Consider the following 15,165-nt stretch of genomic DNA (forward strand, 5'->3'; position numbering starts at 1 on the left):
CTATGATCGTCAGCGCCATCTAGTGGCCATAATAAAGTATTTTTCCTGAAATATCTCCATTAGTAAAAAAAAATTGGAATACCACATTATGGACATTAGATGATCATAGGAAATCACTATATGAAATAAAAGTGGCCGGCATCCCTCACAGATGGGCAAATACGTGTCACATTTGTTCAAATAATGTTTATTTAATAGACCTCTAAGTGTTTACACCACAAAATGTACTCAGCCAATGAAAGGTAATGACTCCATTTTTATTTTTCTACTGCTATCAATGGCCAACACAGTACAACACTTCATCCATGTCTTTGGTGAACTCTGATCTCCTTATGAACTGTTTCTTACATGATGAAGATCAGCCATGGAGTATATCTGAGGTGTATATCAGGGTGTGCTTCTTCCCCACATGAGAGCTGTGATGTCCAGCAACATTCATATAGAAGACATTTCCCGCACTCAAGGCACTAATACACCTCGAGGGTTGTATGGGATCCCAGATGTACAGGAAGACAGGACTTCAGTGAGGAACAATTCCCTCACTCAGGACAGGAAAGTGGCTTCTCCCCAGCGTGCAATCTCTGATATCTTTAAAGATCAGACTTCTGTGAAAAACATTTCCCACACTCAGGAGAGGAATACGGCTTCTCTCCTGTGTGAGATCTCTTATGTTTGTAAAGATTAGACTTATCTGAAAAACATTTCCCGCACTCAGGACAGGAATATGGCTTCTCCCCTGTGTGAGACCTGTGATGAAATACAAGTTGTGATTTTTGCACAAAACATTTCCCACACTCAGAACAGGGATATGGCTTCTCCCCTGCGTGAGATCTCTGATGACTGTAAAGATAGGACTTCTGTGTAAAACATTTCCCGCACTCAGGACAGGAATACGGTTTCTCCCCTGTGTGAGACCTGCGATGAAATACAAGTTGTGATTTTTGTACAAAACATTTCCCGCACTCAGAACAGAAAAACAGCTTCTCCCCCGTGTGGGATCTCAGATGCCTGTAAAAATGGGACTTCCGTGAAAAACATTTCCCACACTCAGGACAAGAATACGGCTTCTCCCCCGTGTGAAATCTCTGATGTATGGAAAGATGGGACTTCTGAAAAAAACATTTCCCGCACTCAGTACAGGAAAAGCTCTTCTCTGTTGGAAGGACGGCACCAACCCTCACAGTCTGAGGTTCCTCAGGATAAGAGGAATACGATGGTCCATCTACACTGTGTGGTGCCGGATTGACATTTGAGGTAGCCAGGTTTTCTCCTGGACTATACTGTGTGATGTCCTCATCTTCTACTTTACAGTCTGGAGACAAAGTGAGACAATCCTCTGAGGTTTTCCTCATCTCCCGTCCATCTACTAAAATAGAAATAAAAAGATTATTACTAGACATGAGCAGATTGGTTCCCCTAAACCAGGACTCCGCCCACATCAGACAGCTTTGTCTCTGAGGATCTTACAATTCCCCCCTCAAGGTAACTAGTAAATGGGTCCTCACATCTCCTACCAGTTCATTTCTTTATTCATGAACCTTAGTCAGAGAGTGAGGAAACAATGAGAACTGTCTTTTATAAGAGTGACAGTGATGAAATTATTATAGGACAAGTGTCCCCACCCCCTCTATCACTCAATGCCATATTCCCAACACAATAAGACCTGCACTTCCTTATTTAGTCCATGATTTAGTCATGAATTACAGTGGGGCTGAGCCCCACCAGAGGTCAGAGAGTGAGGATGGGGGAGAACAACCAAGATGAAGACTGGACTGATCCTGAAGACCACCATCATTGGGTTATTGACTCCTCCCTCATTATCACTTTCTGTTTAAGGTTCCAAAGTTTGAGGATGTTATCATATTATTATCAACATGTAAAAGTCTGTGCTCCAATCAAATCATCGATATAAAATGTTAAGCTAGTATAAAATGGGTGTAACAAAAGAGAATACAGATTATGTGCATATATAGCAGTGGGTAGAGGGGAGAAGTCAGGACTATGTAATGTACAACATAGAGTATATAGTGCAGGGGTCAGGAGTATGTAATGTACAATATAAATTATACAGTGTAAGGATCAGGACTCATAATATTGGTATTCAGTATTCAGTGGTAACCTAAATGTTCACATGAGACAAGTTGCAGAGGTCCCATTCCGCTGCCTCCCATCTCCTGAGACTGAATACATTGTTTCTATGTGTTTATCAGATGATTGGGGATCTAGGTGGACCCTCCGTACTGCTCTCTCCTTTACAATAAAGTCTCCTCTTACTCGGTGATGTGAGGGGCGGCTGATTGTCCATCATGACGTCCTTGTAGAGATCCTTGTATCCTTCTAAATACTCCCACTCCTCCATGGAGAAATAGACAGTGACATCCTGACACCTTATAGGAACCTGACACACACAATGATACAGTCACCATCCAGACACATCCCTTGTCTGTTACTGGATAATGTCCCAGAATTCCCAGCACCGCTCACCTCTCCTCCATGATCTCTCTGGTGACTTCTAGAATCTTCTGTGTGTTGTGTCTTGTAGGGATCAGGGATGGAGGTGGGGGGATGGTGATGGGATTCTGGATTCTCGAGGATCTTGTGATCATATTATGAGATCTCCTTCTTGTGTCATTTTCAGTAGATTTCTTGATTATTACTGTACAGTTCTGTGTTATACAAAGATAAATATCACTCTCCTACAGGGGGGTATTAATATCATCATGGTCTCTGGGGTAAAGTAATGTACTGGGCGCCTATTAGCCTGGCCCAAATTCATGCACCTACTCTCAAAAATTGAAGTATAAATAGTTGATAGAATTAAACAAATATTTATTAGTACTTTCAACATAGTAGATTTTAAACAGTGAGAATACATGCCATAAATCAAAGACTAATCAACACAGGAGAGTAGAAGGGCACAGAACAGGGGGGGCAGGGAGTTACAGTTCAGAGGGTGAAGGAGGGTACAGTACAGGGGGGATAGGAGGGCATAGTACAAGTGGGGCAAGAGGGCACATTACAAGGGAAAAATGAGGGCACAATACAGAGGGGGGTGCAGGAGGACACAGAACATGGTGTACATAAGGGTACAGTACAGGGGGCAGGAGAGAATAATTGAGGAGGGCACAGTATAGGGAGCAGGAGAGCATAATACAGGAAGGTCAGAAGGGCACAGCATAGGGGGCAGGAGGGCAAAGTACAGAGGGAGGAGGAAGGCACAGTACAGGGGGGCAGGAGGGTACATAATGGGGGGCAGGAGTGCACAGTACAGGTTGGGGTGGGAGGGCGCAGCTCTCAGGGGCAGGAGTGCACAGTAAAGGTGGGGGTGGGAGGGCACAGTACAGGGCATCAGGAGGGCACATTGCAGGGGCCAGGAGAGCACAGTACCGGGGGGTAGCGAGCACAATATGGGGGTGGCAGAAGTGCACAGTACAGGTTGGGTTGGGAGGACACAGCTCTGGGTGGCAGGAGTGCACAGTACAGGTCAGGGTGGGAGGGCACAGCTCTGGGTGGCACGAGTGCACAGTACAGGTGGTGATGGGAGGGCACAGTATAGGTGTTGGTGGGAGGGCACAGTATAGGGTGCAACAATGTAGCTGAGCAGCACAGGGAAGCTGCTGTCTCGGATCATACCTGTTCTGGCAGCCTGTCACTGGGCTAAATCTACAATTGGAATAATATCTCTCCCCCTGTACACCCCCGTTCCTTCCTCCCACAGTTTTGGCGCTTTGTAGGGGTTAAGGAAGAACCCCGAGGTGGAGCATCTTATTATTGCTGCTGCTTGTGAGGGCAGTATTTGTACTGCTCCAATCACATGGGATGAATAGAAGAGCTGTACATATCCCACCCACACAAACAGCAGCAGTAGTAAGATGCTCCACCTCGGGGTTCTTCCTGAACACCTGGAAAGTAGTGGGGGAGGTGTCATTCTGATTGTAGATTTGGCCCAGTGACAGGCTGCTGCTGTACCCACACACCAGATTCCAGGACACTGCCGGGGACAAGGCTATCCCGAGACAGATTAGTAAAAAGCTTGACTGATTGTCCCGGAACATTGGTTTGATGTAACGCAAGATTATCAAGGGACCCCTGGGCAGTGCCCATGCATTAAAGTGGAGCTTCACCCAAAAGGGCAAGACCCGCTTGCTTGCCCCCCTCCTCCCTCCCCCGCTGCTGAGCCACTCAGAGAGCACAGCGTGCTTTGCGCATGCACAGTAGGGAACTGGCTGTGAAGGTGCAAGGCTTCACTACCGGTTTCCCTTAGCCCAGATACTGGTGGCAGCACCCAAAAGCTGATTGAAAAATCGACTCAGGTGAAGACACTTCTGGATTGGTGGAGAGGTAAGTGTCCTAATATTAAAACTCAGCAGCTACAGGATGTGTACAGTATAGACAGTGACATCCTGACACCTTATAGGAACCTGACACACACAATGATACAGTCACCATCCAGACACATCCCTTGTCTGTTACTGGATAATGTCCCAGAATTCCCAGAATCCTCCTCACCTCTCCTGTCAGCAGCTCCATCATCTTCTTGGTGACTTCTAGAATCTTCTGCATGTTGTGTCTCTCAGGTTTTAGGGAGTCACATGGAGGCACTGTGATGGTCATATGGTCACCTGACTTCACAAGAGGAAATCTCTGTATTGAGGAACCAATAGGAATATCAAGAATCCCAGAATCCTCCTCACCTCTCTGGTCAGGTCTGTGTTTTATTAATAGAGATAAGAGTGATGTCATGTGACCTCCCAGAATCCTCCTCACCTCTCCGGTCAGGTCTGTGTTTTATTAATAGAGATAAGAGTGATGTCATGTGACCTCCCAGAATCCTCCTCACCTCTCCGGTCAGCAGGTAGATGATCTCCAGGGTGAGGTTTAGTATCTTCTCAGTCATGTGACTCCGGTCCTCTTCCATCCTCATTGATGAGGTCATATATGGGTTTCTCTGTAGACAGATAGCGGAGAATGCATTGCTTAGCCACTGACCAGCTGATTTTTAACAGCCAATAATGTGAAGGATTAGATAATCATAACTGCATAAGAGTGAAACATAAGACAGCTACTGTAAGTGCATACGAGCAGGGGCATAACTAGAAATCACAGGGCCCCATAGCAAAATGTTGTATGGGCCCCCCTAAAAAAAAATGAACTAATGCCATTGAAAAACAGATTACCACAATCACATATATTAAGAGCTTTAAAGTGCTGGTGTCAGTGCTCCCTTATCTCAGTGCTGGTGTCGGTGCTCTCTATCTCGGTGCTGGTGTCAGTGTTCTCTATCTCAGTGCTGGTGTCAGTGTTCTCTATCCTGGGGCTGGTGTCAGTGTTCTCTATCTCAGTGCTGGTGTCAATGTTCTCTATCTCGGTGCTGCTGTCAGTGTTCTCTATCTCAGTGCTGGTGTCAGTGTTCTCAATCTCGGTGCTGGTGTCAGTGTTCTCTATCTCGGTGCTGGTGTCAGTGCTCTCTATCTCGGTGCTGATGTCAGTAATCTCTATCTCGGTGCTGGTGTCAGTGTTCTCTATCTCGGTGCTGGTGTCAGTGTTCTCTATCTCAGTGCTGGTGTCAGTGCTCTCTATCTCGGTGCTGGTGTCAATGTTCTCTATCTCGGTGCTGGTGTCAGTGTTCTCTATCTCAGTGCTGGTGTCAATGCTCTCTTATCTCCGTGCTGGTGCCAGTGTTCTCTATCTCAGTGCTGGTGTCAATGTTCTCTATCTCGGTGCTGGTGTCAGTGTTCTCTATCTCAGTGCTGGTGTCAATGCTCTCTTATCTCAGTGCTGGTGTCAGTGTTCTCTATCTCAGTGCTGGTGTCAGTGTTCTCTATCCTGGGGCTGGTGTCAGTGTTCTCTATCTCAATGTTCTCTATCTCGGTGCTGGTGTCAGTGTTCTCTATCTCAGTGCTGGTGTCAATGCTCTCTTATCTCAGTGCTGGTGTCAGTGTTCTCTATCTCAGTGCTGGTGTCAGTGTTCTCTATCTCGGTGCTGGTGTCAGTGTTCTCTATCTCGGTGCTGGTGTCAGAGCTCTCTATCTTGGTGCTGGTGTCAGTGCTCTCTATCTCGGTGCTGGTGTCAGTGTTCTCTATCTCGGTGCTGGTGTCAGTGTTCTCTATCTCGGTGCTGGTGTCAGTGTTCTCTATCTCAGTGCTGGTGTCAGTGCTCTCTATCTCGGTGCTGGTGTCAGTGCTCTCTATCTCAGTGCTGGTGTCAGTGTCCTTTATCTCGGGGCTGGTGTCAGTGTCCTCTATCTCGGTGCTGGTGTCAGTGTTCTCTATCTCGGTGCTGGTGTCAGTGCTTTCTATCTCGGTGCTGGTGTCAGTGCTCTCTATCTCAGTGCTGGTGTCAGTGTTCCCTTATCTCAGTGCTGGTGTCAGTGCTCTCTATCTCGGTGCTGGTGTCAGTGTTCTCTATCTCGGTGCTGGTGTCAGTGCTCTCTATCTCGGTGCTGGTGTCAGTGCTCTCTATCTCGGTGCTGGTGTCATTGTTCTCTATCTCAGTGCTGGTGTCAGTGTTCTCTATCTCGGTGCTGGTGTCGGTGCTCTCTATCTCAGTGCTGGTGTCAGTGTTCTCTATCTCGGTGCTGGTGTCAGTGTTCTCTATCTCAGTGCTGGTGTCAGTGCTCTCTATCTCGGTGCTGGTGTCAGTGCTCTCTATCTCGTTGCTGGTGTCAGTGTCCTCTATCTCGGGGCTGGTGTCAGTGTCCTCTATCTCGGTGCTGGTGTCAGTGCCCCTCTATCTCGGTGCTGGTGTCAGTGCTCTCTATCTCGGTGCTGGTGTCAGTGTTCTCTATCTCGGTGCTGGTGTCAGTGTCCTCTATCTCGGTGCTGGTGTCAGTGTTCTCTATCTCGGCGCTGGTGTCAGTGCTCTCTATCTCGGCGCTGGTGTCAGTGCTCTCTATCTCGGTGCTGGTGTCAGTGTTCTCTATCTCGGTGCTGGTGTCAGTGTTCTCTATCTTGGTCCTGGTGCTCTTGGTGCTGGTGTCAGTGTTCTCTATCTCGATGCTGGTGTCAGTGTTCTCTATCTCGATGCTGGTGTCAGTGTTCTCTATCTCGGTGCTGGTGTTAGTGTTCTCCATCTCAGCGCTGGTGTCAGTGTTCTCTATCTCAGTGCTGGTGTCAATGTTCTCTATCTCGGTGCTGGTGTCAGTGTTCTCTATCTCAGTGCTGGTGTCAGTGTTCCCTTATCTCAGTGCTGGTGTCAGTGCTCTCCATCTCGGTGCTGGTGTCAGTGTTCTCTATCTCGGTGCTGGTGTCCGTGCTCTCTATCTCGGTGCTGGTGTCAGTGCTCTCTATCTCGGTGCTGGTGTCAATGTTCTCTATCTCAGTGCTGGTGTCAATGTTCTCTATCTCAGTGCTGGTGTCAGTGTTCTCTATCTCAGTGCTGGTGTCAGTGTTCTCTATCTCAGTGCTGGTGTCAGTGTTCTCTATCCTGGGGCTGGTGTCAGTGTTCTCTATCTCAGTGCTGGTGTCAATGTTCTCTATCTCGGTGCTGGTGTCAGTGTTCTCTATCTCAGTGCTGGTGTCAGTGCTCTCTTATCTCAGTGCTGGTTTCAGTGTTCTCTATCTCGGTGCTGGTGTCAGTGCTCCCTATCTCGGTGCTTGTGTCAGTGCTCTCTATCTCGGTGCTGGTGTCAGTGTTCTCTATCTCGGTGCTGGTGTCAGTGTTCTCTTTCTCGGTGCTGGTGTCAGTGCTCTCTATCTCGGTGCTGGTGTCAGTGTCCTCTATCTCGGTGCTGGTGTCAGTGTTCTCTATCTCGGTGCTGGTGTCAGTGCTCTCTATCTCGGTGCTGGTGTCAGTGTTCTCTATCTTGGTGCTGGTGTCAGTGTTCTCTGTCTCGGTGCTGGTGTCGGTACTCTATATCTCAGTGCTGGTGTCAGTGTTCTCTATCTTGGTGCTGGTGTCAGTGTTCTCTATCTCGGCGCTGGTGTCAGTGCTCTCTATCTCGGTGCTGGTGTCAGTGCTCTCTATCTCGGTGCTGGTGTCAGTGCTCTCTATCTCGGTGCTGGTGTCAGTGTCCTTTATCTCAGGGCTGGTGTCAGTGTCCTCTATCTCGGTGCTGGTGTCAGTGTTCTCTATCTTGGTGCTGGTGTCAGTGTTCTCTGTCTCGGTGCTGGTGTCGGTACTCTATATCTCAGTGCTGGTGTCAGTGTTCTCTATCTTGGTGCTGGTGTCAGTGTTCTCTATCTCAGTGCTGGTGTCAGTGCTCTCTATCTCGGTGCTGGTGTCAGTGCTCTCTATCTCGGTGCTGGTGTCAGTGTCCTTTATCTCAGGGCTGGTGTCAGTGTCCTCTATCTCGGTGCTGGTGTCAGTGTTCTCTATCTTGGTGCTGGTGTCAGTGTTCTCTGTCTCGGTGCTGGTGTCGGTACTCTATATCTCAGTGCTGGTGTCAGTGTTCTCTATCTTGGTGCTGGTGTCAGTGTTCTCTATCTCAGTGCTGGTGTCAGTGCTCTCTATCTCGGTGCTGGTGTCAGTGTCCTCTATCTCGGGGCTGGTGTCAGTGTCCTCTATCTCGGTGCTAGTGTCAGTGTCCTCTATCTCGGGGCTGGTGTCAGTGTCCTCTATCTCGGTGCTGGTGTCAGTGTCCTCTATCTCGGGGCTGGTGTCAGTGTCCTCTATCTCGGTGCTGGTGTCAGTGCTCCTCTATCTCGGTGCTGGTGTCAGTGCTCTCTATCTCGGTGCTGGTGTCAGTGCTCTCTATCTCGGTGCTGGTGTTAGTGTCCTTTATCTCGGTGCTGGTGTCAGTGCTCGCTATCTCAGTGCTGGTGTCAATGCTCTCTTATCTCAGTGCTGATGTCAGTGTTCTCTATCTCAGTGCTGGTGTCAGTGTTCTCTATCCTGGGGCTGGTGTCAGTGTTCTCTATCTCAGTGCTGGTGTCAATGTTCTCTATCTCGGTGCTGGTGTCAGTGTTCTCTATCTCAGTGCTGGTGTCAATGCTCTCTTATCTCAGTGCTGGTGTCAGTGTTCTCTATCTCAGTGCTGGTGTCAGTGTTCTCTATCTCGGTGCTGGTGTCAGTGTTCTCTATCTCGGTGCTGGTGTCAGTGCTCTCTATCTTGGTGCTGGTGTCAGTGCTCTCTATCTCGGTGCTGGTGTCAGTGTTCTCTATCTCGGTGCTGGTGTCAGTGTTCTCTATCTCGGTGCTGGTGTCAGTGTTCTCTATCTCGGTGCTGGTGTCAGTGCTCTCTATCTCGGTGCTGGTGTCAGTGCTCTCTATCTCGGTGCTGGTGTCAGTGTCTTTTATCTCGGGGCTGGTGTCAGTGTCCTCTATCTCGGTGCTGGTGTCAGTGTTCTCTAACTCGGTGCTGGTGTCAGTGCTCTCTATCTCGGTGCTGGTGTCAGTGCTCTCTATCTCAGTGCTGGTGTCAGTGTTCCCTTATCTCAGTGCTGGTGTCAGTGCTCTCTATCTCGGTGCTGGTGTCAGTGTTCTCTATCTCGGTGCTGGTGTCAGTGCTCTCTATCTCAGTGCTGGTGTCAGTGCTCTCTATCTCGGTGCTGGTGTCAATGTTCTCTATCTCAGTGCTGGTGTCAGTGTTCCCTATCTCGGTGCTGGTGTCGGTGCTCTCTATCTCAGTGCTGGTGTCAGTGTTCTCTATCTCGGTGCTGGTGTCAGTGTTCTCTATCTCAGTGCTGGTGTCAGTGCTCTCTATCTCGGTGCTGGTGTCAGTGTCCTCTATCTCGGTGCTGGTGTCAGTGTTCTCTATCTCGGTGCTGGTGTCAGTGCCCCTCTGTCTCGGTGCTGGTGTCAGTGCTCTCTATCTCGGTGCTGGTGTCAGTGTTCTCTATCTCGGTGCTGGTGTCAGTGTCCTCTATCTCGGTGCTGGTGTCAGTGTTCTCTATCTCGGCGCTGGTGTCAGTGCTCTCTATCTCGGTGCTGGTGTCAGTGCTCTCTATCTCGGTGCTGGTGTCAGTGTTCTCTATCTCGGTGCTGGTGTCAGTGTTCTCTATCTTGGTCCTGGTGCTCTTGGTGCTGGTGTCAGTGTTCTCTGTCTCGGTGCTGGTGTCGGTACTCTATATCTCAGTGCTGGTGTCAGTGTTCTCTATCTTGGTGCTGGTGTCAGTGTTCTCTATCTCAGTGCTGGTGTCAGTGCTCTCTATCTCGGTGCTGGTGTCAGTGTCCTCTATCTCGGGGCTGGTGTCAGTGTCCTCTATCTCGGTGCTAGTGTCAGTGTCCTCTATCTCGGGGCTGGTGTCAGTGTCCTCTATCTCGGTGCTGGTGTCAGTGTCCTCTATCTCGGGGCTGGTGTCAGTGTCCTCTATCTCGGTGCTGGTGTCAGTGCTCCTCTATCTCGGTGCTGGTGTCAGTGCTCTCTATCTCGGTGCTGGTGTCAGTGCTCTCTATCTCGGTGCTGGTGTTAGTGTCCTTTATCTCGGTGCTGGTGTCAGTGCTCGCTATCTCAGTGCTGGTGTCAATGCTCTCTTATCTCAGTGCTGATGTCAGTGTTCTCTATCTCAGTGCTGGTGTCAGTGTTCTCTATCCTGGGGCTGGTGTCAGTGTTCTCTATCTCAGTGCTGGTGTCAATGTTCTCTATCTCGGTGCTGGTGTCAGTGTTCTCTATCTCAGTGCTGGTGTCAATGCTCTCTTATCTCAGTGCTGGTGTCAGTGTTCTCTATCTCAGTGCTGGTGTCAGTGTTCTCTATCTCGGTGCTGGTGTCAGTGTTCTCTATCTCGGTGCTGGTGTCAGTGCTCTCTATCTTGGTGCTGGTGTCAGTGCTCTCTATCTCGGTGCTGGTGTCAGTGTTCTCTATCTCGGTGCTGGTGTCAGTGTTCTCTATCTCGGTGCTGGTGTCAGTGTTCTCTATCTCGGTGCTGGTGTCAGTGCTCTCTATCTCGGTGCTGGTGTCAGTGCTCTCTATCTCGGTGCTGGTGTCAGTGTCTTTTATCTCGGGGCTGGTGTCAGTGTCCTCTATCTCGGTGCTGGTGTCAGTGTTCTCTAACTCGGTGCTGGTGTCAGTGCTCTCTATCTCGGTGCTGGTGTCAGTGCTCTCTATCTCAGTGCTGGTGTCAGTGTTCCCTTATCTCAGTGCTGGTGTCAGTGCTCTCTATCTCGGTGCTGGTGTCAGTGTTCTCTATCTCGGTGCTGGTGTCAGTGCTCTCTATCTCAGTGCTGGTGTCAGTGCTCTCTATCTCGGTGCTGGTGTCAATGTTCTCTATCTCAGTGCTGGTGTCAGTGTTCTCTATCTCGGTGCTGGTGTCGGTGCTCTCTATCTCAGTGCTGGTGTCAGTGTTCTCTATCTCGGTGCTGGTGTCAGTGTTCTCTATCTCAGTGCTGGTGTCAGTGCTCTCTATCTCGGTGCTGGTGTCAGTGTCCTCTATCTCGGTGCTGGTGTCAGTGTTCTCTATCTCGGTGCTGGTGTCAGTGCCCCTCTGTCTCGGTGCTGGTGTCAGTGCTCTCTATCTCGGTGCTGGTGTCAGTGTTCTCTATCTCGGTGCTGGTGTCAGTGTCCTCTATCTCGGTGCTGGTGTCAGTGTTCTCTATCTCGGCGCTGGTGTCAGTGCTCTCTATCTCGGTGCTGGTGTCAGTGCTCTCTATCTCGGTGCTGGTGTCAGTGTTCTCTATCTCGGTGCTGGTGTCAGTGTTCTCTATCTTGGTCCTGGTGCTCTTGGTGCTGGTGTCAGTGTTCTCTATCTCGGTGCTGGTGTCAGTGTTCTCTATCTCGGTGATGGTGTCAGTGTCCTCTATCTCGGTGCTGGTGTCAGTGTTCTCTATCTCGGCGCTGGTGTCAGTGCTCTCTATCTCGGTGCTGGTGTCAGTGCTCTCTATCTCGGTGCTGGTGTCAGTGTTCTCTATCTCGGTGCTGGTGTCAGTGTTCTCTATCTTGGTCCTGGTGCTCTTGGTGCTGGTGTCAGTGTTCTCTATCTCGATGCTGGTGTCAGTGTTCTCTATCTCGGTGCTGGTGTCAGTGTTCTCTATCTCAGCGCTGGTGTCAGTGTTCTCTATCTCAGTGCTGGTGTCAATGTTCTCTATCTCGGTGCTGGTGTCAGTGTTCTCTATCTCAGTGCTGGTGTCAGTGTTCCCTTATCTCAGTGCTGGTGTCAGTGCTCTCTATCTCGGTGCTGGTGTCAGTGTTCTCTATCTCGGTGCTGGTGTCAGTGCTCTCTATCTCGGTGCTGGTGTCAGTGCTCTCTATCTCGGTGCTGGTGTCAATGTTCTCTATCTCAGTGCTGGTGTCAGTGTTCTCTATCTTGGTGCTGGTGTCAGTGTTCTCTATCTCAGTGCTGGTGTCGGTGCTCTCTATCTCGGTGCTGGTGTCAGTGTTCTCTATCTCAGCGCTGGTGTCAGTGTTCTCTATATCAGCGCTGGTGTCAGTGTTCTCTATCTCAGTGTTGGTGTCCGTGTTCTCTATCTCAGTGCTGGTGTCAGTGTTCTCTATCCTGGGGCTGGTGTCAGTGTTCTCTATCTCAGTGCTGGTGTCGGTGCTCTCTATCTCGGTGCTGGTGTCAGTGTTCTCTATCTCAGCACTGGTGTCAGTGTTCTCTATCTCAGCGCTGGTGTCAGTGTTCTCTATCTCAGTGCTGGTGTCAATGTTCTCTATCTCGGTGCTGGTGTCAGTGTTCTCTATCTCATTGCTGGTGTCAGTGCTCTCTTATCTCAGTGCTGGTGTCAGTGTTCCCTTATCTCGGTGCTGGTGTCAGTGTTCTCTATCTCGGTGCTGGTGTCAGTGCTCTCTATCTCGGTGCTGGTGTCAGTGCTCTCTATCTCGGTGCTGGAGTCAGTGTTCTCTATCTCGGTGCTGGTGTCAGTGTTCTCTATCTCAGTGTTGGTGTCAGTGCTCTCTATCTCGGTGCTGGTGTCAGTGTCCTCTATCTCGGTGCTGGTGTCAGTGTTCTCTATCTCGGTGCTGGTGTCAGTGCTCTCTATCTCGGTGCTGGTGTCAGTGTTCTCTATCTTGGTGCTGGTGTCAGTGTTCTCTGTCTCGGTGCTGGTGTCGGTACTCTTTATCTCAGTGCTGGTGTCAGTATTCTCTATCTTAGTGCTGGTGTCAGTGTTCTCTATCTCAGTGCTGGTGTCAGTGCTCTCTATCTCGGTGCTGGTGTCAGTGTCCTCTATCTCGGGGCTGGTGTCAGTGTCCTCTATCTCGGTGCTAGTGTCAGTGTCCTCTATCTCGGGGCAAGTGTCAGTGTCCTCTATCTCGGTGCTGGTGTCAGTGTCCTCTATCTCGGGGCTGGTGTCAGTGTCCTCTATCTCGGTGCTGGTGTCAGTGTCCTCTATCTCGGTGCTGGTGTCAGTGCTCCTCTATCTCGGTGCTGGTGTCAGTGCTCTCTATCTCGGTGCTGGTGTCAGTGTTCTCTATCTCGGTGCTGATGTCAGTGTCCTCTATCTCGGTGCTGGTGTCAGTGCTTGCTATCTCAGCGCTGGTGTCAGTGCTCTCTATCTCGGTGCTGGTGTCAGTGTTCTCTATCTCGGTGCTGGTGTCAGTGTTCTTTATCTCGGTGCTGGTGTCAGTGTTCTCTATCTCAGTGCTGGTGTCAATGTTCTCTATCTCGGTGCTGGTGTCAGTGTTCTGTATCTCAGTGCTGGTGTCAGTGTTCTCTATCCTGGGGCTGGTGTCAGTGTTCTCTATCTCAGTGCTGGTGTCAATGTTCTCTATCTCGGTGCTGGTGTCAGTGTTCTCTATCTCAGTGCTGGTGTCAGTGTTCTCTTTCCTGGGGCTGGTGTCAGTGTTCTCTATCTCAGTGCTGGTGTCAGTGTTCTCTATCCTGGGGCTGGTGTCAGTGTGCTCTATCTCAGTGCTGGTGTCAATGTTCTCTATCTCGGTGCTGGTGTCAGTGTTCTCTATCTCAGTGCTGGTGTCAGTGTTCTCTATCCTGGGGCTGGTGTCAGTGTTCTCTATCTCAGTGCTGGTGTCAATGTTCTCTATCTTGGTGCTGGTATTCTCTATCTCAGTGCTGGTGTCAGTGCTCTCTTATCTCAGTGCTGGTGTCAGTGTTCCCTTATCTCAGTGCTGGTGTCAGTGCTCTCTATCTCGGTGCTGGGGTCAATGTTCTCTATCTCAGTGCTGGTGTCAGTGTTGTCTATCTCAGTGCTGGTGTCAGTGTTCTCTATCTCAGTGCTGGTGTCGGTGCTCTCTATCTCGGTGCTGGTGTTGGTGTTCCTATCTCGGTGCTGGTGTCAGTGTTCTCTATCTCTGTGCTGGTGTCAGTGTTCTCTATCTCGGTGCTGATGTTGTTGCTCTCTATCTTGGTGCTGGTGTCAGTGCTCTCTATCTCGGTGCTGGTGTCAGTGTTCTCTGTCTTGGTGCTGGTGTCAATGTTCTCTATCCTGGGGCTGGTGTCAATGTTCTCTATCTCGGTGCTGGTGTTCTCTATCTCAGTGTTGGTGTCAGTGTTCCCTTATCTCAGTGCTGATGTCAGTGCTCTCTATCTCGGTGCTGGTGTCAGTGTTCTCTATCTCGGTGCTGGTGTCAGTGCTCTCTATCTCGGTGCTGGTGTCAGTGTTCTCTATCTCAGTGCTGGTGTCGGTGCTCTCTATCTCGGTGCTGGTGTTGGTGTTCCTATCTCGGTGCTGGTGTCAGTGTTCTCTATCTCTGTGCTGGTGTCAGTGTTCTCTATCTCGGTGCTGGTGTCGTTGCTCTCTATCTTGGTGCTGGTGTCGGTGCTCTCTATCTCGGTGCTGGTGTCAGTGTTCTCTATCTCAGTGCTGGTGTCGGTGTTCTCTATCTCGGTGCTGGTGTCGGTGTTCTCTATCTCAGTGCTGGTGTCGGTGCTCTCTATCTCAGTGCTGGTGTCAGTGTTCTCTATCTCGGTGCTGGTGTCGGTGTTCTCTATCTCAGTTCTGGTGTCGGTGCTCTCTATCTCAGTGCTGGTGTCAGTGTTCTCTATCTCAGTGCTGGTGTCAGTGTTCTCTATCTCGGTGCTGGTGTTAGTATTCTCTATCTCGGTGCTGGTGTCAGTGCTCTCTATCTCGGTGCTGGTGTCGGTGCGCTCTATCTCGGTTCTGGTGTCAGTGTTCTCTATCTCGGTGCTGGTGTCAGTGTTCTCTATCTCAGTGCTGGTGTCAGTGTTCTCTATCCTGGGGCTGGTGTCAATGTTCTCTATCTCGGTGCTGGTGTTCTCTATCTCAGTGTTGGTGTCAGTGTTCCCTTATCTCAGTGCTGATGTCAGTGCTCTCTATCTCGGTGCTGGTGTCAGTGTTCTCTATCTCGGTGCTGGTGTCAGTGCTCTCTATC

The 15,165-nt window shown here is 49.9% G+C and overlaps 1 protein-coding gene across 4 annotated transcripts in view; it reads right to left on the minus strand.

Annotated features, from left to right (window-relative positions):
• Positions 1-237: 237 nt before the first annotated feature.
• Positions 238-15,165, minus strand: part of LOC141121950 (gastrula zinc finger protein XlCGF66.1-like) — a 34,572-nt gene continuing 19,644 nt past the window's right edge. For 2 of the 4 annotated variants that reach the window (XM_073611716.1, XM_073611717.1), the window contains 4 exons: positions 4,841-4,948; positions 4,510-4,644; positions 2,275-2,398; positions 238-1,366 (listed from right to left, as the gene is read on the minus strand). In XM_073611716.1, the coding sequence (XP_073467817.1) occupies positions 591-1,366; positions 2,275-2,398; positions 4,510-4,644; positions 4,841-4,936 (1,131 nt within the window). In that variant the 5' untranslated portion in view covers positions 4,937-4,948 and the 3' untranslated portion in view covers positions 238-590. Of the gene's footprint in view, positions 1,367-2,274; positions 2,399-4,509; positions 4,949-15,165 lie in introns of all 4 variants that reach the window. The other 2 variants (XM_073611713.1, XM_073611714.1) reach the window with 1 other exon arrangement.

The sequence above is a fragment of the Aquarana catesbeiana genome, unplaced genomic scaffold (genome assembly GCF_042186555.1).
Source record: "Aquarana catesbeiana isolate 2022-GZ unplaced genomic scaffold, ASM4218655v1 unanchor235, whole genome shotgun sequence".
Lineage (NCBI taxonomy): Eukaryota > Metazoa > Chordata > Amphibia > Anura > Ranidae > Aquarana > Aquarana catesbeiana.